The sequence below is a fragment of the Candoia aspera genome, chromosome 1, assembly GCF_035149785.1.
Source record: "Candoia aspera isolate rCanAsp1 chromosome 1, rCanAsp1.hap2, whole genome shotgun sequence".
Taxonomy (NCBI): domain Eukaryota; kingdom Metazoa; phylum Chordata; class Lepidosauria; order Squamata; family Boidae; genus Candoia; species Candoia aspera.
Window position 1 is genome coordinate 262241445 of NC_086153.1, and position 23440 is coordinate 262264884.

The 23440-nt window shown below is 36.5% G+C and overlaps 1 protein-coding gene across 1 annotated transcript in view; it reads right to left on the minus strand.

The window, feature by feature from the left end:
* The window catches only part of SHANK2 (SH3 and multiple ankyrin repeat domains 2), a 362929-nt gene that overhangs the window by 123059 nt on the left and 216430 nt on the right, over positions 1 to 23440 (minus strand). The window contains exons 15-16 of the mRNA XM_063289598.1: positions 22378 to 22460; positions 20737 to 20861 (exon numbers count right to left, since the gene is read on the minus strand). Of these exons, the coding sequence (XP_063145668.1) occupies positions 20737 to 20861; positions 22378 to 22460 (208 nt within the window). The remainder of the gene's footprint in view (positions 1 to 20736; positions 20862 to 22377; positions 22461 to 23440) is intronic.

Here is a 23440-nt window from a genome sequence, read left to right on the forward strand (position 1 = left end):
TTAGCAAGCTAATTAAGCATGGGATTAATAATAGGACAATTAAGAGGATAAACAGCTACAATATTCAGTCCTGGGCCCTCTACTCTTTCAATAATTTTGTTAATGACTTATATGAAGAAGTGGACAGAATACTTATCAGATTTGGGGATGACACAAAATTGGGTAGGGTGCTGAGAGAAGTTTGAGAAATAAGTTGGAAGTAACAGAATGAAATCTAACCTTCTCCCCAAGATCTGTAAACCCCTTGCCCTGCAGTCCCTCAAAGGAGCCCTGAAAACCTGGTTATTTCCTCAAGCACTGAGCCAGGACATCATCTGAGCCCACTTTTAAATTTGAGTGATTGATATTAAATGTGGTAGATTCCCCCACCTCCATCCCAGCATGGCTGCTTTCAGGTTGTTTTAAATTGTTATTCTGTTTTAACCGTTGTAAACCACCCAGAGTCATGCATGAGTGGGCAGCTGGAAAAACTGAACAAACAAGCAAGCAAGCAAGCAAAGACCGATGCAAGTTCTACACTTAGAGATGAAAATCAAGTGTACAGATATAGGATGAGGAATACATGGTTCCATAATATTGTTGTTTTCAGTTGTTTTGAATTCTTAGTGACCCAAGTAACATTAGTTCACCAGAACTATCTGTCAGGAACGGCTTCTGTCATGAGCACTGATGGTGAACAGGAGGGGGCCCCTATCCAGGGGGGAAAACGCATGCGTAGTAGTGAGGAGTTGAGCAGTCATTCAAAGAGACACAGAACAGACCCGCCTTGACCTCTGGGGTTTATCTGTATAGGTTTTCTCACGTTTCTTCAGTTTGTTAGGATTTTCTGTCTAACATAGCAGTAATAAAACACTAGAGACCTATTCCTTGTCTCAGCGTGGTTCCTGACTGTTAGGACATCTTCTTTGAGTTTCTTCAAGTTCATCATCAGTGACAGTATGATGTACCAGGCCTCTTCATCTACCTACTGAAGAACTTATATGATGACCAGGAAGCAATAGTTAGAATGGAATATGGAATAACTAAATGGTTCAGAATAGGGAATGAGTGTCCCAAAGTTATCAGGTTATTTAACACATCAGCAGAATATATTATGTGAAATGCTGGATTAGAAGAAAAAAATGGAATTAGAATTAGAATTGTTGCGAGAAACATCAATAACCTCTGCTGGAAGCGTGGAAGGAATCTCTTATTGAAGGTGAAACAAGAGAGAACTAAAGCCAGTCTCCTGCTCAATATGAAAAACAAATGAACAGAAAAACCAAACCAAGATGATGTTAAAAGGCAATGCCAACCCAATGCAAATAAATGAAGTAGTTAAAGTAGTAACAGCTTTTATCTCCCCATGCTAAAAAATTCACAGGGATAGTGACTGTAGCCATAAAATAGACATACAGTACATTACTTGAAAGACTACAGCAAGTCTAAACAAAATATTAAAGTGCAGAGACATCACACTGGCAAAGACATGTATTGTTAAGGCCATGATTTCTGCAGCTGTAAACTATGTAAACTTTCATCTGAAAGGCTGAATGAAAAAAAATGAAGAAATGAAGAAAAAAAATTCTGCAAGAGATTCTATACATCACTTTCACCTCTTTAATAATGCAGGATCTTGTAGGAACATGTTTAGAGTTTTGCAGTAGGTATTTTTTCCCATTTATGATCATGAATATATTTCAAAGTTTTTTCACGTACACATGGATCAACAGAAAACTCTTTGTCATACTTGTCTACAACATTCAAATGCTCCATTTTTGAAAATTTTAGAACAAATAGATGCTGGATAACATGAAAGCAAGTCTAAAACCAACAAGAATCTCATAAAGAAAACAAAGGTTGAAAATGCAAAGTGATTTTCTGGAACTAGCAACGACATTCACTTTATAAATCAAGGTTTAGCCATCGAGATTCAGCTACGTTCCCTGTACACGACAAATCTCTGTAGTCTGAGTGGTCAAATCATGTGGACACTAACATCAGCAATCCACATGTTTTTGCAAACCTACATCTAAACTAATCATTCCATGTGATTACATCTTGTCAGGCAGCAAGGGAAGCTCAGAGAATGGTGACAACAGTGTAGTCTCTTGCCTTGAAATCTATGCAACACAACATGGGTAACTTCAAGCTAAGTATAGCTTGAGAAAAAAAGAATTAAATTTCCATGATGATATCAATTTTAGTAAAACTTACAAAATGTTGTGGGGTTGTAAAGGGATATTCTGGTGAGAAGACTGAATACTCTATCAAAGGTGTTGCCCCTTTTGGAACTCCAAAAGAATTTCTCAGTACTTTAGAAAACATTCAAAAGGAAAGGTAGCCCTATGGTGAATATGGTGTTTACTACTAAAATCTTGCGAGTATGTACAAGAAAAAATGGAAAGGTTGATTTCAACTTCATCTACTATACATGTACAGTGAGTCACTATTGTGCCAGTGTCATGCTTCCAGATCACACATACCCAAACATATAAGATCAGACTCATGTGCATGAATGATGTCAACATGTGTCAAAACTTGCGAGTTGGTAGAAGGGGTGGGGGACAAGCCAGGAGTGTGAAAGATCTTGTTTGGACTCTCTCTGGCATCCAAGGTCAAGCTGCCGAGCCATTGGAGACATCTGCACAGAACTGAACTGGCATGAAAAAGGGGGCTGCATACCAAAGGAGGAAGAGTTTGAGTTGAGTTCATTGGGCTGTTTAACTTGGAGAAAGTGCGGGAACTTTTATTCACAACTTTTTCACTGTGCTGCACACTACACTCCGTTAAAGAGATTTCTACTTTAACCATGTATGAATTGAATTTAATGGCAAGCTGAGTAGGGCAGTCATCACAGCCAGCAGCACTCAACCCTCCACACAGATTTGAATTATAATATTTGAACTGCCTGCCTTCCATACCCAAAGAAATAATATTTTAGAACAGAAAAATATAGACAATGAACAGGTAGAATACTATCAGTAAAGAGCACATAACAAAATCAGTCTAATTTATCAGTTAAGATTTTATGCAACAGGGATAAGTGAAAAGGAAAAGAAGAGTGCGTAGAGACAAGGGAATAGCAGGGTAGGTGGTGGAACTAAAGGCATTATTTCATACAATATATTCCATCTGACACATATAGGACAATAGTAAGTACAGGTAGTCCTCTGTTAACAATGCTAGTTGGGACAGGAATTTCCATTGCTAAGCAACAGAGTTGTAAAGTGCAATGTCATGTGACCGTGCTGCTTAGTGACGGCAGTTCTGGCACTTCCAGTTGCCATTGTTAAGCGAACCCCACACCGTTGTGAAGCATGATGTCACACAGTTGCTGTTTGTGATCTCCTGTCAGAAGGTGGCAGTGAAGGTTGTGAATGGCTATCACATGACCATGGGACACTACAACATAATTGCAAGCCAGGTGCCAAGCACAGAGGTTGCAACTGTATGAATGCAGAAATGCTGTGACGGCTGGAACTTCTAGGGCTGGTTTTAAGTACCACTTGTTCAATGCCATTCTAAGTGAGAACAGTCACTGAACGAGTGGTTCTTAAGTGAGGACCACCTGTAAATTTTTTATTACAGTATTAGACCAGTGTATACGCTTAAAATCCCTCATAATTCATAGATACAACAGTAGGAAAGGATGAAAGAGACCACAAAAAATCTATGTGAAGATTTTTTTAAAATATATATTTTTAAACAAGAGCTCAGCCATGTTGGATAGTATTTGCTGTTGCATCCTCATAGTTAATAGGCAAAATGTGGCCACATAGTAGGTAACAATTGTCCTGTAGGCTGCCAGGAAAGAATAGATATACAATCATCATATCTACCTGGTAGTTTTGTTGTATTTTTTTCATGTGGAGTCTAATTAATGCAGCATGTACTGTAAATCCCCATCAAAAGTACAGTATAGTAGGATATGTCACTTATCTTCTATAGCATAGGAGTCACAAGGGCAGACTTTTTCATAGTAGGGAGTCTTTTGGTATCTACCATCAGTGACTGCTGAAGGAAGTTCATCAAACCTGACTAGGACAAATGCTCTGCAATGCCTATAATGTCTTCGGGATCAGCAAGAGTCAGCTGGCATGTTTCTGAAGCTAAGCCTCCAAGATGTACGTTGCCACACATGCTGCCATTCTGTATCAAGAAGTCTCCCCTGCTCCCCCTTTGTGTGTGTGTGTTGTTATATCCCATCCTTTGAAATGTCTCACCAGAGGAGCCATATGCAGTCAATTTTTCTCTGATACATATTTTCCATGGAAACTGAAAGTTATCCTTGTTTATCAGAGGAATCAGCCCTGTGGACATAAACATTAATTTCAGCCAGCAATTAAATATGACAGTCCAAATCTGAGCCTCTGTCTTTGTGATTACTGTAATCTTAATCAACACAGTTCTAAAGCTGTGTTGGACACACATCTGATTGATTGGGAGGCATCACATCAGTGTTGATCCTTAGTGACTACACAGGTAGACCTTCTCCAGGATGATCTCTCCCCAACCTGGTCCTTCAGGTCTTGCAATGGTATACCCATCATCACTGTAATGAAGCCCATCTACCTTGCCATTGACCATCTTCTCTTTCCTTCATCTTTCTCTGCAATATAAACTTGGTCATTTGTGCCTCAAAAGAGAACTTTGGGTTGGACACACATCTAGTGACTTGCATAATTGTTCTTAAAATATTAGACTGCACTCTCTTTGCTGTATGTAAGCTATAATAAGGTCTTAATTGTGCATCATACAATAACTGTATGATCACTTTTGCTTCGATTAGTTTTCAGGCAGCTGGAAAATAATGCCTATCTTTAAATCAAGTAGGTTTAAATTGGATAATTGTAGGGGGTTTTTTTCCCTCATGACCAATACAGGTATTTTTGCTTTTTCTGTAACATTTCGCCTAGCACAACATTGGAAAAGAGATACTTTGCCTACGATATTAATCTGAGAGACTAAAATTGGAGAATATGCTGCAATGGCAAAATTGACGGTATACCCACAATGGAAGTCTAAATAAGTTCAAGCAGGAATAGTTCCCTTATTTACAATATATCTCAGAGCAAGGCAGATTTAGACATCTGGAATATGGTTTTTAGGACTTAGAAATGAACAGCAATTACTTATGTTTGATGCAGAATTCAAATATCTAAACTATGGTTCATGGCTGGTGATACAAATGGAAGGGAAGGAGAGGATGTATCACTAAAAAGTAATGTACTTTTCTTTTTTTTTTTGCTATTTTTAAAATTCAAATGTAGTAGTCTTTTTTTTTGCATCACTTTAATTAACATTCTTCGTATTTTAATATTTGCTTTTTTTCTACTTTCTTTGTATTTCAGTATTTTAACAATAAACATATATATATTTAAAAAATTGCCATGCAGCAGTAAGGTCCTGCAGTAGAAGAGAAATTTATACCACTTAAAGTCAGAGGCTACCTTGAGTTCAATTGCTTGATAATGTTCAATTACTTGATAATTCAAAAGAAATATGTTAAAAATAGATTGGTTACTTTTCATTCTCTAGATGAATCAGAAAAGTTATTGAACTGTATAATAGTTACCAGAACTGAATAGGAAACAAATGCTTGTTTGCAGTGGATATTTTATTTATTTATTTATTATTCAAATTTCTATCACCTCCTATCTCCCCCCAAAAAGGTGAACTCTGGGTGGTTTACAATAAAATTGACCATTTAAAACCATCAGTGTATAAATTATTACTCACTTAATTAGATATTACTTACTTAATTAGGAAACAGGTTTATCCTCTGGGTCTTTGAATTCTATAGTTCTGAGAGTCCATGAAAAATGATTTCTATAATTATCAGATATATGTCACTTTACCTTCTAATCAGCTGAAGAAGCCGTTTACTATAATATGCGCTACTCCATCAAGATACTGCCTCTTAAACAATTTCGATAGAATTAATGGTGTTCATATTAATGGGCTTCAATACCACAATTGATTCATAGCAGACTACAGAAAATAAATGACTCTCTAGCCTTTTCTCTAATGGCTCTAAGGCTAAAAGCTATCAGTATTTAAATCAGGCTTCCTCCATCCAGTGCTCTCCAGATACATCAAACTGGAAAAGACTGGGCTAATGGATTTACGCACCATAAACTTTTTGGATTATGAAAAGCATACATCAGAAGCAAGGAGGAAGCAAAAGAGATGAACATTATTTACGATGTGGAAAAGATTCTCTTGCCAATTGAAGCTTCTGTTGTATATTTCCCAGTGGCACTCAAATTATGAGGTTAAATATTTCTTTTTCTTTGGAAAGTAAAATGGAGTGGAAGACTGCCAGGGATACCAAGTTGGAGATCCAAGAATAGAAAAGTATTTAAGGAAGTCCTTTATGAATGTTGTAAGTCTTAACCCTTGACTTCTTCCAAGTCAAAAAATGCTTTCTAAACCCTTTTAGAACACAGTAAATAACCAGATTCCAACTAATAACTAAATGCATTGATTTAAGTAGATAGGCAAATGTTTTTTAAAACCTTTTTTTAAAATCTAGGGTAGACTCTTTGTTTCTGTCTAATAAATAAAGATTACAAGAACCCTATTTTCCCAGTTAGTGGTTTCTACAGAATTCATTGTTCATTTTTCAAGGTATTTTCTAGTTTTAACAGAAGCAGGTGCTATATGTTGGCAGATTGCTGGGAAAGCCTTTGGCCCAGGAGAGATCAGAAAAGTCACACACACCAGGCATTTCTATAAAAATAATTTATTTACAGAAAGCAAAACATATTTAAAAGTCTTGGGCTCTCAGTGAGAGCAGCTTGACTCTCTACATGTCTGCACAGAAGAGAAAAAGAAACAGAAACAAGTCCGGGCAGATTCCTCCCCCCAAGGTGATGCAACCATTAACACGTGAAAAGGAGACAATTAAATTCAACCTCTTCACCGGGCCAAAATGATTAGTTACTATAGCAACCTTAATCTGTAGTAGGAAACATTAACACTATAACACAATGACCATAGCAATTATATTAACTTTTCCTCTAGAAACTATTAATTGCTACACTAAGTATAAAAATTTTAAGACAAACAAATCAGGAAATGCCTTTGGTGCATTTTAAAAGGAATTCATCTTCCTGTATCATCAATTCAGAAGAAAAACGCAACAGCAACACTAGCTATCATGAGTATTTCCAAAGACTTCAGACAACAGTCATAGTTTTTCAGATTATCATTCTCCAGAGTCAAAGTACTAAGCTAAATGATTTAACTTGGCAAGCTCAGAAACTTACACAAAGAAAATGGTTGAAAACATATCCAACTGTCCAACTATAACATTATACATCTTTTTAGTATATGTATTACATACATATACTGTATCTTTTAATAAAGAATCTATTAATTTTTGAAGATATTACAAAATCAATAAGCAATATTAAAAATATTCTAATAAGAAATATTAGAAAGTTTAATTGAATAATAATTTGCCTTCTGTTCTTTCTATGAAATAGATTTTGTATAATTGAATAAATGATGACTGTTAATTATTGCAAACTGGTTTTTAAACTGTAACTGTAGGCTTATTCAGGAGGCAAACAGCAGGGAATGATAGAAAGCTACTACTGCAATCCTGCTCCTTTAAAATCAGTATGGATTGTACAAACAACCTCAATGTCTAATGAAATCTAGGACGTTTTGCCTCAAAATCCTCTACTGATGCATCCTCTACCGATGCAATAGCCCTTGATCATCTTCAACAAGATTGTTCAATCATTAATTTGAAAAGCTGCCTATATTTTATATGCTATCTTTATTCAGAATTAGACCAGAAGGTAAATGCTACCAATGTATCATCTCAGTGTAGAAATTGCTGAGGTATGCTTCTTTTTCTGCTTTGCTAATCTAGAACTCCCTGAACTTATGTGAAAGCACTGAGTTTGAAAACTAAGACAGAGTTATATTGTTCATAGATACAAGTACGTTAGGTCTATGCATCCTTCAAAAATGAATCACAGGAGGTGCTTTGGAATGCATGGTAGTTCAAGTGCAGCATCTCTTTAAAGCAGCTCTGTCTTTTTCAGATTTTTGCTTAAACATTAAAACAGATACAGCTACTTTAAGAAGCTTCATGGCTGCTTTAATAAGTTGACTTCTGAAAGCAGCCACCTCTCTTTTCAGGCTCATACAGAAGCCTGAAAAAAGACACAGCTGCTTTAAAGAGGTGTTGCAGTCCACACATAGTGAAACACCTCTTCTCAACCATTTTTGAAGCATGTTCACAACTGTCATGCACAAACTTCATTTTTAACTTCAAGATGCCTATTTTCTTTTTCCCAGCAATTTTTCTATCCATATATATGCAACTCCAGAACATCCTAATCAGATAATCCTATAAGACTATGCAAACCAATTAATTCAGTTCTCTATGTTACACATTCACTTCAATAAAAAAGCATGCAGCAACATTTCACTTAAAGAAAGTATCTTGCTGGGAATGAAAGGTCCAAAGTGCCTAAACTGACAGTCAATCAAATTCAAACCAAAACAAAAGAAAACCTTGGAAAAGTTGAAGAGATTTGCTACAAGAACAGCTGCTTGTTGTTAATTGGGTGATAATATACTGACAGTGTAGTTAAATGGATATTAAGTGATGTGGTAGATATGCTGCTGTGTTTCAAGTGTAACAGATAAATAAGTGTGTCCTTAATTAGAGTATCCAAAGAAATAATCTGATGTGACTTGATTAAAAGCAAGAAATCCTAATATTCCATTTTGTTGCCTTTCAAGCATTAAAGAAGAGGCTTTTCTCATTGGTGTTAACATAAGTAATTCTAAAAATCTGTTGGGTAGTCAGTTTACATATAGAACCAACTCTGATAATTTAAATTTTCAGTTAAGACATGATAGGGATGAACAGGAAAATGAAATGTTGTGAAAGACAATGGCTTGGTTCACACATTGTGTTAATGGTTTTTTAATTAGGTTTTTAATTATGGTTTATTTAATTATGGTTTATTGAAGAAATCCTAATAACAGTGCTCCCACCATAAACTATACAAACCACAATGTCTGGGATAATATATAATTCAGAAACAATTATTATTACACTTTAAGACCAGCCAGTGTATAGTTAGCATCATACTGTATATACTGAATATATGATGAATAGGAATCTTTAGTACAGTGCACTCCATGTACCTCCAAAATATTAGAATGTGGGCAACAGTATGTTGGCTTGCAAGGCAGAGACCCTAGATCTTAACTTGCATAAAATAGCTTGGGCATAGTTGGGGTAAAACTAAATATTGGTTAACACTTGTTGCATTTTAGCCAAAATATGCCAAAAGTAATTGGTACTATGCTTACGAAAGCCGGAAATGCTGCACATGGCTTATATATAACTAGAGATGGTAATCAAGTCTACACTTTCCTTATCTTGCTAAAAATGTTATGTGGAAGCTTCAATCGATTAAAGCTGTTTGGGGTGGTGGAGATTAATTTCTATGGACCCATTTTGTGATAACCACAGCAGGTGGAACATTATTGGTAAAGAGTATAAAGTAATGAATGAAATCAAATAAACAAAAACAGACACATATTTGTGAAATTAAGAGAAAGCAAATGGATATAATGGATTCAACTGAAGGTGGTCTGATCTTCTAGAGCAGAGTTGATGAATACATGCAGAGAAGTGAAGACATAGGTTTAATTATGAATGCAAAAGATGAAATGTATCTCCGAATCTGTCATAATAATTGTTGCCAGTGCATATCAAAGTAGAAATCCATAGGTGATGATAGCTGGATGTTACATTCCAATGAATAGAGATAAAGTAAATAGAATGAAAATGCATAAGCAGAGCCAGTGCTGCCAGCTTCTTCTATAACCCAAGTTGGCAGAGAGAAATGTTGTAAGATGCCGATTCAGAGAATTTTTGTTGGTTGAGTTATAAATTGAGAGTCAAAGACCATATTAAAAGGAAAAAAGAAAATACATATCTGTGAGCTAATAAGTAGGATTAAAAGAAGGAATAAATGAGATAAAGTGACAGGTAAAACATGTTAAAATCAAATAAGACAGAATTTTTTTTAATTCCCAAGACGGGAAGGTCATGACAGAGAGGTCAGACTAAATGCGATCCCTGGGGAAGGTAATGGCAACCCACCCCAGTATTCTTGCCATGAAAACTAAATGGATCAGTACAACCAGAGATATGTCGGTATACCATCGGAAGATGAGACCCCCAGGTCGGAAGATGGTCAAAATGCTACTGGGGAGGAACAGAGGATGAGCTCAACTAGCCCCAGACGTGATGACGCAGCTAGCTCAAAGCCGAAAGGATGGCTAGCAGCTGACGGTGCTGGTGGTGAACGACGAATCCGATGTTCTAAGGATCTATCGAACAGTGGCACTCATTTCACATGCCAGTAAGGTAATGCTCAAGATCCTTCAAGGTAGACTTCAGCAGTTCATGGAGCGAGAATTGCCAGATGTACAAGCTGTCTTTAGAAAAGGCAGAGGAACTAGAGACCAAATTGCCAATATCCGATGGATAATGGAAAAAGCCAGGGAGTTTCAGAAAAACATCTATTTCTGTTTTATTGACTATTCTAAAGCCTTTGACTGTGTGGACCATAACAAATTGTGGCAAGTTCTTAGTGGTATGGGGATACCAAGTGATCTTGTATGTCTCCTGAAGAATCTGTATAACAACCAAGTAGCAACAGTAAGAACAGACCATGGAACAACGGACTGGTTTAAGATTGGGAAAGGAGTAGGGCAGGGCTGTATACTCTCACCCTACCTATTCAACTTGTATGCAGAACACATCATGCGACAAGCTGGGCTTGAGGAATCCAAGGCTGGAGTTAAAATCTCTGGAAAAAACATTAACTATCTCAGATATGCAGATGATACCACTTTGATGGCTGAAAGTGAAGAGGAACTGAGGAGCCTTATGATGAAGGTGAAAGAAGAAAGTGCAAAAGCTGGCTTGTAGCTAAACCTCAAAAAAACCAAGATTATGGCAACCAGCTTGACTGATAACTGGCAAATAGAGGGAGAAAATGTAGAAGCAGTGAAAGACTTTGTATTCCTAGGTGCAAAGATTACTGCAGATGCTGACTGCAGTCAGGAAATCAGAAGACGCTTAATCCTTGGGAGAAGAGCAATGACAAATCTCGATAAAATAGTTAAGAGCAGAGACATCACACTGACAACAAAGGCCCGCATAGTTAAAGCAATGGTGTTCCCCGTAGTAACATATGGCTGCGAGAGCTGGACCATAAGGAAGGCTGAGAGAAGGAAGATCGATGCTTTGGAACTGTGGTGTTGGAGGAAAATTCTGAGAGTGCCTTGGACTGCAAGAAGATCAAACCAGTCCATCCTCCAGGAAATAAAGCCAGACTGCTCACTTGAGGGAATGATATTAAAGGCAAAACTGAAATACTTTGGCCACATAATGAGAAGACAGGACACCCTGGAGAAGATGATGATGCTAGGGAGAGTGGAAGGCCGACCAAAGGCAAGATGGATGGATGATATTCTAGAGGTGACGGACTTGTCCCTGGGGGAGCTGGGGGTGTTGACGACCGACAGAAAGCTCTGGCGTGGGCTGGTCCATGAAGTCACGAAGAGTCGGAAGCGACTAAACGAATAAACAACAACAATGGAACAATTCCACCATTGTGAAACAATTATGTGATCATATGCATGCAACAAAGTTCACACAGTACATATGGAAGAAATTAGGTAATGTGACTTTTTCACAACAGGTTGCAAAGTATGGCAGGAACCCTGCTGTAGCTGCAATGATGTAACTCATCCGGAATCCTTGCAGACTTGAAAGGAAACTTGTTACTTTCACCAAAGTTGTTTGCAATCTTTGGATCCAATTCCAAAGGAACGTAGCCATCAATACTGTTCTTCAAAGGAAAAATTAAATTGGTAGCTTTGGACACAAATGGAGGGTCTAATATATTAAGCCGATATATTTCTGCTCTGAGAAACCTGTCTGTATATTTGTTTACAACAACTTTTTTTCACAGTGACAACTGCTGAGCTACCAATCTGCCCTGTATTTGTAGCCCTGATCATGTTGCTGACACCCAGTCATAATGCCCAGATACCGGGCACTGGGAAGTGGGCCAAACCAGGAGCTCCCCATGACAAACATTAAGAGTTCCCAGAGCATAACAAAAGAGTCAAGTGCTGTCATTTCCTCAGTGCAGATTCAGTCTCTGCAAATAAGGATTCCCATTTCTACCAAACCACACAACTACAATACAAGGAAGCCGGGGCCTCACACAATGGAAAACACAAAGGAATAGAACTGTTTGATCACCAAGAGGTAACTCAAGCTGTGATCGAATCTGTACCCCTGTCTAGAAGTCCCCCTAGTCTGCATAAGCCAAAGTCGTCATATTTATATTAGAGACTGAAGACGGTGGATTAACACTGCATCTTCATGGCTGTTCTATTATTTCAATCCAAGTACAGTGCTGAATAAACAGATTCTCAAATGCAATAAGCTTCACATGAGGATCTTGTTTCATTTATGGAACAGATCATGGTTATTCAGTAGATCTGAAGTCAAGACATTTTTACTGATACATATTTGATTATGTTTGCTATTTTTACATGAAATTACAAGTTGAGCTGGGGGCAGGAATGAGACCAGAAGAGGGAGATCAATTGTGCCCCCACACTTCTGTCTTTAGAAAAATGGTGAATTCCTCTTCATTCAGGCAGGAAAATCTGCCTAATGGTAGCAATACTTTTTATTAATAATTCTTAACATTTTTATTGGGAATTGTTTTATCATGATTTGATAGTTGATTTGATTTCATATACTGTAAGCTGCCTAGAGTCACTAGAATAGGAGGCATAGAAAATGGATGTAAGCAAATAAATAAGAAAAGAAGATCAAGACAACAAAAGAACTCGGACTTGTATCTGCTCAGTAAAAAACTTCCACATTGCCTTCACTGTGTTTCGTAAGGAGCTTAATAGTGTTCATTAGTTCTCAGGGGCACAACCTTGTTTCTGAGTTCAATACAACCTAACGTTGAGATACAAAGATGAGAGAGAAAGTATCTCAGGGCACATTTATTCTGTGATCAGCAAACAAGCCCCTATCCTGGGTATCATGAGTACTTAATATTCATGGTCAAATTGGATGTAGTATTAAATGTGTCTTTGCTTTTCATGTGCATTTTTTAAAAAAGCAAATAGCTGCTGGAGAGGGAAGGCTTATAATTATCAGCATTTCAAGAGAAAGAAGGACACTGAGAGGGATCTCAAGAGCACTTTCTTCCCCTGTTGTAGTCTTGAGAAAAATTGCTCCTCAGAAACCTGCAATTTGCAGCAGAAGGAAATTCTTAGTTCCAACAAAATCCAAGCAGTTGATTGGAAGCAGACAATGTTTATAGCTGCTATATATCTGCACCTATACAATAAATGCATCTCATACAGGCATATGATAGCTGCAAACCTTATGGTAGGCTTCAAAGCAATCACTTTAAAAAGTAACTTCTGAAATGTCCATTAGTTTTGGTGAGCTACAGGCATGCTGTCTGAAAATACATAAGCAAACTTCATGCTGCCAGCTTCTTTCATAAATTAAGATAAGTTTTCTTCATAAAATGGGGGCAGCCAAGTTGGCAGAGGCAGAAATTTTTAAAAGATGTTGGTTTTGGTATTTTTATTGATTGATTTATAGATTTATTGTCAAAGACTGTATTAAAAGGAAAAAAGAGATTCACTATTTTTGAGACTAATAAGTAGAATTAAGAAAAAGGAATAAATGAGATAAAGTGACAGGTAAAACATGTTAAAATCATATAAGACAGAGGGTTTTTTTTTAATAAGACAAATATAAGGTAAAGGTAAAGGTTTCCCTTGACATTAAGTCCAGTCGTGTCTGACTCTAGGGGGCGGTGCTCATCTCCGTTTCAAAGCCGAAAAGCCGGCGTTTGACCGTAGACACTTCCGTGGTCATGTTGCCAGCATGACTAAATGGAACGCAGTTACCTGCCCGCCGAAGCGGTACCTATTAATCTACTCACATTTGCATGTTTTCGAACTGCTAGGTTGGCAGGAGCTGGGACTAGCAACGGGAGCTCACCCCGTCACGCCGATTCGAACCGCTGACCTTCCGATCAGCAAGCTCAGCAGCTCAGCTGTTTAACCCGCTGCGCCACCGCGTCCCTTTTTATATAATAAGACAGTAAATAGCACTGGTTAGTTATCTTTATAGTCGCCCAAACAATCAGGAACTCCAGGCGTAAACACATTGAAACCCCTTGGCTTCTGATACCTATTGCAGCATAGCAAACTTTACCAACATTAGAAATTTCATTGGAGATGTCTGCTAATTAAAAGTGTGCATCTTGGACTCAGTCTAGCCCATATCTCCAGCAAGAAGAGGATGCATCAGAACTGACAAATGTAAATACATTGTATCGTTATCAGGGCAGCTCTGCACACCATAGAATTCAAGTGGGATTACTTTAATTCTGGGAGTGGGGGCAGGGGGAAATGTGCCTTCAAGTCAATTTTGACTCCTGGCATTTCCCTGGATAAATTTTCTTGGTAAGATTTGCAGAAGTGGTTTGCCATTGCCTTCATCCTAGAGCTGAGAGTGACCGGCCCAAAGTCATTCAGCCAACTTTGTGCTTAAGGTAGGACTAGAACTCACTGTTTCCCAGATCCCTAGCCTGGTGCCTTAACCACTACACCAAACTGGCTCTCATATGTAATTTAAGAAACATAAGTATATTTAATTTTTATATATCCAGGTAAGTAATAGTTTAGATGTGACTTGCATGAAGACCTAATCGTACCTCCTGTAATGCTCATTTCAGCTTGGACCCAGTTCCAGAATCAGTCTGGACTCGGGCAGTGTCAAAATCAAATAAATAAATAAATTACAATATGACCTGGATATTAAGCAATGAATGCAAATAAGTCCTAGTTTTGTATTTTCTTTGATTTTAGAAATTTGTTATAGCTTTAAGTGTAGGGATTGGTCTAGCATATGCATAGCAGTAAAACCATTTATTACTGCAATTTATTTATTTACTTGTTTCTCAAATTTGTGCTACCACCCATATTCCCCCAAAGAGGGACTCTTAATCACATTTCTGTTCAAAAATAATAAAACAATGGGTACTTAAAGGACCACAGCTGAAAATTGTTCTGCTAATTTCTACTATATTTAGCAAATTTCTTCACCTCATAATGGTCTAGCTTCCCTGAGAGACCAAAGGCAAAAAAAGAGAAAAGTTCATCCAAATGCAGCCAATTTTCTATCACTAGAGGTATTTCTGCTCTTAATTTTTCAGCTGTCATAGTGGCTTTCTGCATTCAATTGACAAACAACATACATACAAAACAAAGCTATGCAAGAAAGAAGATGGTATCTGTGAGAAAGAGAGAAAAAAACTTTAAAGTTTTAACACAAAATATTTACAGAATTACTTCACTCAATCTCTTTCTCTGCGTTTCAGATGTAAACTAGATCAATGAAATCATAATATAAACCACAAATAATAAACTTATGCATTGAAATTTGAAATCATGATTCTGAAAGATGCTTCAAAATATTAGGATCATAAGAGACATTGTTGCTTACACATTAGAGCTAGAGTTCATTAGCACTATTGACAAATTGTTTTGTAGTGATTAGCAAAACATAAAAAAATAGAAATTTTGCACAAGCCCTTACGATAGCAACATTATTTAACAATATGTTTCCTCATCTTCCTAAAAAGAAAGCCCATTTCAAGACTTCAGCAGTGATACCAGTTTTAAATACTCTTCCTTATATGTCCCATTCATTTAATTTTTTTCCGGCAAGCACAGGTGGAAAAATATACTAATTGCTTCTTAGATAGTTTCTCTTTACCTTTATTGTTTATTACTTTTTACTATTCTTCATTTCTGTGTAGGGCAGTGAGAAGTGAAGGGACAGAATAACATTTTAATTGCTTTTTTCCTTTTTTCAAAACCAATTATTTCTATCTAAAAGATAAATGAGCAAAAATTTCCCACACTTTTGAAATTAAAAAACAAATTCATATACAGCAAGAATTATTTTCAAGAGGATTTTAAAAAGATGTCTTGGCTCTCTGCACTAAATAGGCTAGTTCCCGATGGGAGGAGATGGGCGGGGACAATAGATAGATAGATAGATAGATAGATAGATAGATAGATAGATAGATAGTGTTACCAGTAAGCTTCCCCCCCCAAAAAAGCGTAAAATTCAAAGTTAAAAAAAATCGCAAAACAGAATTACTGGCATGCATCTAAACTAGCAGAACTGACACCCAAGAATAAATAAAGGATGAGCAGTCTACCTGAATGACTAGTGCCTATTTTATATGTACCTGCTGAACATACTCTGAAAAATCATTTATATATACTTGGAAGCCTTGACCTGCTGATGCTGCAAAAATTGTCTACTAAAGAACAATACTTATAATTGATATACACATTCCCTACAAATATGTAGTCAGACATAAGTGTCACATTAAGCATGAAGTGGCCTCAAGAACCAACTACAGTAGTAAGATCGTCAGACAGAAGCCACTTTGCTCTGTTGGTCAAAAGGACACTGCCATAGACAACACACACTGTCATGGATTTCTTGAGCACACAGATAAGTTATATGGTCACCAGGGAAGGAAGTTTTTCTAATGAGGTGCCACACTTGTGGAATGTCCTCCACAGAGAAGCTTAACTATCATCTATCTTGTAAACTTTGCAGTATCAATTGCAGACTCTTTTACTGAAGACTCATAGGCTTCTAAAGTTTTTATTCTGGTTTTGGTCTTACTCTGGTGTTGTTTTAACAATAAAACACAAAGTTTATGTTTTATTTTTGTAACTCATGCTTTTAATTTCATTTCTGAATCAGCATGGACACTTTTTGAAAAAAAAAGTCATGAACTAAACCTTTATAGTCCATTTATAAAATCATAACAACTGGAAATTAATTTTTTTTTTAATGTATTTTCAAAGATCCAAGATAAGCATTCAACAATCTGTATGAAATAACACAATATCAAATTATCAAAGGGTTTATTTTTCTTTCACAATAATGGCACTCCAGCCATATGACTGAGGTTGAGGGCAACCATATAATATTGTAAATATCTGAGTCTCTTAAGATTTTCTATCACTTGGCAACAAGCGGTAAGGCCAGCCACTGCCAACATTATCAATAATCCAATTTCACAGCAGTGAAAAGAACATGTGAATCTTACTTTTCTTACTGGAAATAATTGTTTCTCAGATGAAACATGTATGCAATTTTTAAAAAAAAAATCCAAGCAACTTCCTTAACTATACAGTAGCAGAAAAACTGTGAATTCAGAGAACAATCCTTCATTAAAATATTTATTTAAATGATAATACTCATGACTCCTATTTTACAATATAGAATTGATATTTTATAACATTAATGTGGTAATTAAAACTGCAGGGAATTGATCATCTCATCATGGGCATTACGTGGGATCATGTAACAGTCTTTGCTTGCAAAATAGACTGCCAGTCATTTTTCTTCCACTGCCAAAGATAGACTGACTCAGCCAATTTTTTGGTATGTTCTTATTTAAAAAATGGCTGAAATGGCTGATCTTTGCAGAGTTCTGTTGTCAGAACAGAGAAAAATTGTAATATACAGACTGATTTCAAAAAATGGTTATGTTAGCAATCTTTAAAAATAACAGGGCTTAATAGAAAATCCGAATTGTATAATAGACAAAAGCATTAATATCTTGGGCTGCATCCAAAGGTAACCAGCTGGTGAAAGATATATTTCTATCATACAATGGAACAGACTCCCTTTTCCCCCAGAGATCTGCTGTAAAAGATTAGAGGGTCATCTAGAGCAGATCTGGGGCTTTTTTATGTTGCAATGCCCTGGTGTTTTTGGGTGGGGGGGGTGGAGGAAGAGAACAGAAATAAGAGATCCTGTTACATGAATAGAAATATACCTTTTACCTATCACCCTTAGAGATGATGCCTAAAATTAACAGAAATCAGACAAAATGTTAAATTAATGGTATCTTTTAAATGAAAAACCCAGACTTCTTTAGTAAAACATTACAAAATTATACAATATGATATATTATTCTGAGTTTGAGATTAGGAGACTAGGAACTTGTAAATCTTCACAGACAATAATATCTGAGAGATACCCCCTGAACATGCCTATGATCAGTCACAGTGCCCATCTGGGTGAGTTTGCATTTCTATTTCAGTTTTATAGCTTCCAGTTACTTGAACTGCAAAGAGTGTTGTTCAGTTCCCAAATTATGATAATTCATTACTCTGCCAACCACATAGTATAGATGTTTACATCTCAAAGTGAAACATTTGTTTAGAGATTTCTAAATACTTAACAATTCTATTCAAGTTTATTTAGATGTCATTGTTTCTAATAAGCTTTACTTCCAAATGAACATGCTAAACATTGCAGCCTATTCTCCAAGCACACATTTTGCTTGCTTACTTGTTGCATGTATACAAACTAAAGTGAAAAAAGTTTATATACTGTCTCTCAATACAACATCCCTCCAAATGTTTCATACTGCTGAAAGAAAACACCCATTCCCAAAAAGATATAACGTACAATATAATATCGTAAATATCTGAGCCTCTTAAGATTTTCTATCACTTGGCAACAAGCAGTAAGGCCAGCCACTGCCAACATTATCATAACCCAATTTCACAGCAGCTGAAAACACATATGGATCTGCATAACTAAAAGTTTGAATTAAGTTTCTAGATTGTAAACTTCTGCTTAAATGAAAATCAAAAATTGCTTTATTTCAAGTTATAGTATTCTTGCTTGTTCAAGAAGTAAATGAACTTTAAAGCAGGAAACTTGATTTAAATCAATGCCTAATTTATTTTGGGTGATTTACTAAATCTGCATTGCATACAACTTTAGCATTATTTATTTTTGTATTTGTAAAACTAAAAAACAAAATTGTTACACTGTGCAAAGCCCAATATGCTTTCCTAAACCTTGTAACTTTCAAGTTTATCATTCTATAATTTACTGAACCCTAACCCTAGATTATTGTTCCTCTATTATCTTCTAGCAACACCAGAGAGGTATCTCTGCAATGCTGACATACACTTACAGTTTTTGGCATTGGCTAGCATCCAAAAACACATTTAACAACTTCCATGGTAGAAAGAGGCTTGGGGCTTGTGTTTCTTGAGCAGCAATCTATCCATTCCTCATGGTAAACTCATTCTGAAACTTCAGGACACCCAAAAATACTTTAAATGTTTCCTGTTCACAGAAAAAAGTCTCAAAATCTAAGTGGCAATGTTCAGCTTTCAGGTCTGCCTAATCATGTCTTTAAATCATGACCACCATAGGTGAATCCTTTGTTGTATGTTCTGTCATACACATGTAGTTGATTACTGCATTATGAACTATGACTAGACACTAAAATGCCCTTGAAGTTGAAGTTTAAACTTCGATATTCATGCAATAATCTCCCGAATAAACCCTCTAAATAGCAAATTGACTATGACAATCAACATGCAAATAAATACTATGCAAAATGTCTAAAGCAAATTATGCAGAGATTATACAAAAAGAAATAGCAAATTTCCAATACATTTTATTCCAATATATACTGCTAAAACCAACATAGCCAAGAGCACAAAGGGCTGTACATCAGCTAAATGTCAATATAAATGCCCAGAATTAATATTAAGAAATAAGAAAGCTCACTGTTTCTATCTTTGAAGTCTGGTTTACCACTGAGAGAATGGGCTAAAATATACAGGTATCTTAATCAAGATGTCAGTTATTGCACAAACTTGAGAAAAACAAATACCTTAAGTTTTGATATCATATATTTGAAAATAAACTTTTGAAATCAGGTACCCCAAAAAATTCTGCTCCATTTTCATGAAATGTATTTACACATTTACTCCCTGATGCCTAATAATTTGATGCATTTTTCCCTTTCAAGTGATAAAAACCAATTGAACTCCAGGATATCTGTCATTAAAATTAATATATAAAAGTTTCCAATAATGCTGGGGGAAGAAATATCAGTGTTTCTGCCAGTTTGGTCTAGTGGCTCAGTTGCTGGGCTAGAAACCAGGAAACTGAGAGCTCTAGTCCCGCCCTGGGCCTGAAAGCCGGCTGGGTGACCTTGGGCCAGTCGCTCTCTCTCAGCCCAACTCACCTCACAGGGTTGTTGTTGTGGGGAAAACAGGAGGAGGAAGGAGTATTAGGTATGTTAGCCGCCTTCAGTTATTTATAAAAATAATAAAGGCGGGATAGAAAATAAATAAATAAATAAAATCATGCCATCATAAAGATGGAATTAATATCTCTACAGCAAAATATTGCCTGTCCCTTACTTGATGCTATATATGTGATCTATCAGTCTAATAATTAAAACCCATTTTTACACACAGTATTATGTACTATGCATCAATTCATTTATTCTTAAAATTAAATTTACCCAAAGTACAGAAAGAGGAATTAATCTAACAGACACTCTCCTGGAGGCTTCTCAAATGTAACACAATGTATTGTCTAGCACATCTATAGTCATACAACATGTGTTAACGTTTACAAAATAGGATTAGAACAAGGTAATCAAGAAACATATGCACAGTAATGGAATCAGACTGAATAAGCCTTTCTGCCAGTAGACAGAAAGATCCGTTTTCCTGAACTGGGACAGCATTTTTCTATGACCACCATAATAATTAACCAGATTTTCCTACCTCTATCAAAAAGTCTCCTGTTCTCAAGCCAGCTTGCCATGCTACCCCTCCTTCATCAACTGATTCCAGGTACTGCAAAGCAGGAAAGGCTGGCGTTGGAGTGAATTCTTCTATTGGTGTATCAGCTTTGGGAATAATAAATGACACAATTGAATAAACTTTTAAAACATACAATGTTATTTCATAAAGTATTGCTTGTTACAAGGCCAGAACGCCTTTAAGTAAAACACTGCCCTGCCATATATAGCTCTTCCTATTTTCTTGCATGTTAATCATCTCTTAGGTTTAGTCAGCAAATGAATAAGCTCTGACTTTTAATTGCTAACAAACACCAAGAAGCCACGGATTTGATAATGTGGAGATTACATCTGAAAGGAGTATTTTAAATCTTCATATAGGTACACCAAGAATTTCAAGTATTCAAGCAGCCAATTGCATAGTGAGCACTCAGTATGGTATAAAGCCATTAAATCCAACAGGATGATGCTGTATTTGTGTATCAGACACACATTCTGTACGATCTTCACATACATGCTTTATGCTTGCCATCTATAGTTTTGATACAATTAAACCACCTTTGTAAAACAGTAATAATACAGCTTGAAATAAGTATATGTTTTCAATGGGTACTTGAATATTCCACCTGAAGAACTCACTCCATGTGAAATTAAGACGTATAGAGAGGGACCTCTGTTTGCTGCATAGAGAGCTCAGCGCCAGCTGATCGACACAGTGATGAAGTCACTGGGTTTCCAGACGACCCCACCAAAACGTATGTTTAGCCAGGAGAGTTAATCTGTTACATAGCTAGGGAAACCCAATAGGTGTTTGCCACACTCTAGTGAGGAATGATAAAATGGTATTGCTAGACAAGGGTGTGGAGATTCCTCCATAAAGTATATATGGTCTAGCCTTTCCTTGAAGACAGCAGTCTGAGGAACAGCCCATTTATTAACTGGGAGGGGGAGTTTAGTAGCAGGCACTGGGATATACCACCACTTAATAAAAATTGCCAAAGGAATAAAACAGATAGCATTAAAAATATTTGCTGTGTAAATCTACTGAAACAGATTTTGCATTGGAAAGAAATGGCACATTTAGACATAAGCAATCCTCAAAACAGTATACATGCTAAAAGGCCATTTGACATGCATGCAGCTTATGAAAATACAAAAATGATCTGATTTTCTTCCTAAAGCTGCAGTAGTTTTATTTTGAATGAGCTACAAACCCATTTCAAGGAAAAACTCAACATGCCCCTTCAAGTAGCAAATCATTTTAGTGGAATAACTCCTTATATGAAGCAATTCTATTATTCTTCCCCAGCAAGGATGGTTACAGGCATACAAAATATTTAAGCAACTTCTCCTCTGAATTATTCTACAAATCAATTATTTCTTTCTCTCTCTCTCTCTCTCACACACACACAAACATACACTATGTGAATACACACACACATACTTCTCTCAAAACTGCTCAATCAGAAACCAGTAAATCTATATCGGTGCTCTACTGCACAGAGAGAACACTGTTGTCTAGCAACCAAAGGCATAAGGAATAATGCCTGTTTATTTTCAGAAATGCATGCCATTTTTCACATAAGCACTCACCCAATCACACAGATACAAAAAATCCACATACCTTTGGCCCCTCTGAGCACAAACCCAAATCCTTCATTGTCTTTTTTCTGCAGGACCACTGCCTTTTCTTCTATAATGCAGTCACTGTAGAGAGAATTCCGAGGATAGCGACCATTATTACATCCCTTCATCACCACTGTAGTAGCTACTCCTCCAGTGTGCAGGTTCATCATCATCACAGCCAGTTAATCAAATAATAGTGCAGTAACCAAACATGGGGAAAATGTCATAGCACACAACAGAAGAAGGAAAGAGACAGAAACAAGGCTTAATAGCAAAGGAGAACATGACAGTGCAACTTAACAGAGGGAATAATGCAGGGAAGGCTGAGGAAGAAACCATGCATGGTGGTGGCTGAACAAATGTGTGATCATGTCACTTGTGTGCTAGCTAGGAGTCTAACAGAAAAGAAAGTGAACTGAACAACAGTAGCATTAATAAACTCCTCAATCGTAGATGTACCAGATGCATCTTCTAGTGAAGCCAAAATGAAACCAACCAGAAGAAAAATGAGGCAGCATTTTAAAATTTAAAGGAAGCTTGGTTTGCTGTAGTAAGGAGCTAAAAGGCACAAATATATTCAGAAGCTATGCCTTGCATCAAAAGCCCTTTTCAATCCTATTGAATGTTGCATACTGCAAGAATCCCACATGATCATCTGACAGCCTACAATGCTAACAACGTGCAGCTGCCTTGGCGTCATCAAGCACAAATTTTCACAGCATCAAGAATCTGCATAATTTAAATAGTAACAAGGCATGTATGTTCATGATCACCTTTTTCTATCAAAAATTACAGTGCCTTCCTGAAAACCAGCACAGTGAAATACTAATAACAGTGTGCTCGAAAAAGCAAGGCATTCCATCCTTAAAATGAAGAAGAGGCTTGTTCAAAATTCACTGACATTTCACTTAGGTTATTTTTCTTTCATTTCTTTAAGAAATCGATTTATTTAAAGAACGAAATTAGTCAAATATTCTAAGCTAGAATATCGTACCTTAATGTTTTTATAATTAAATAAATCATTTAAATTATGCTTCTGTATTTAAGCAGGAAACGTTTTT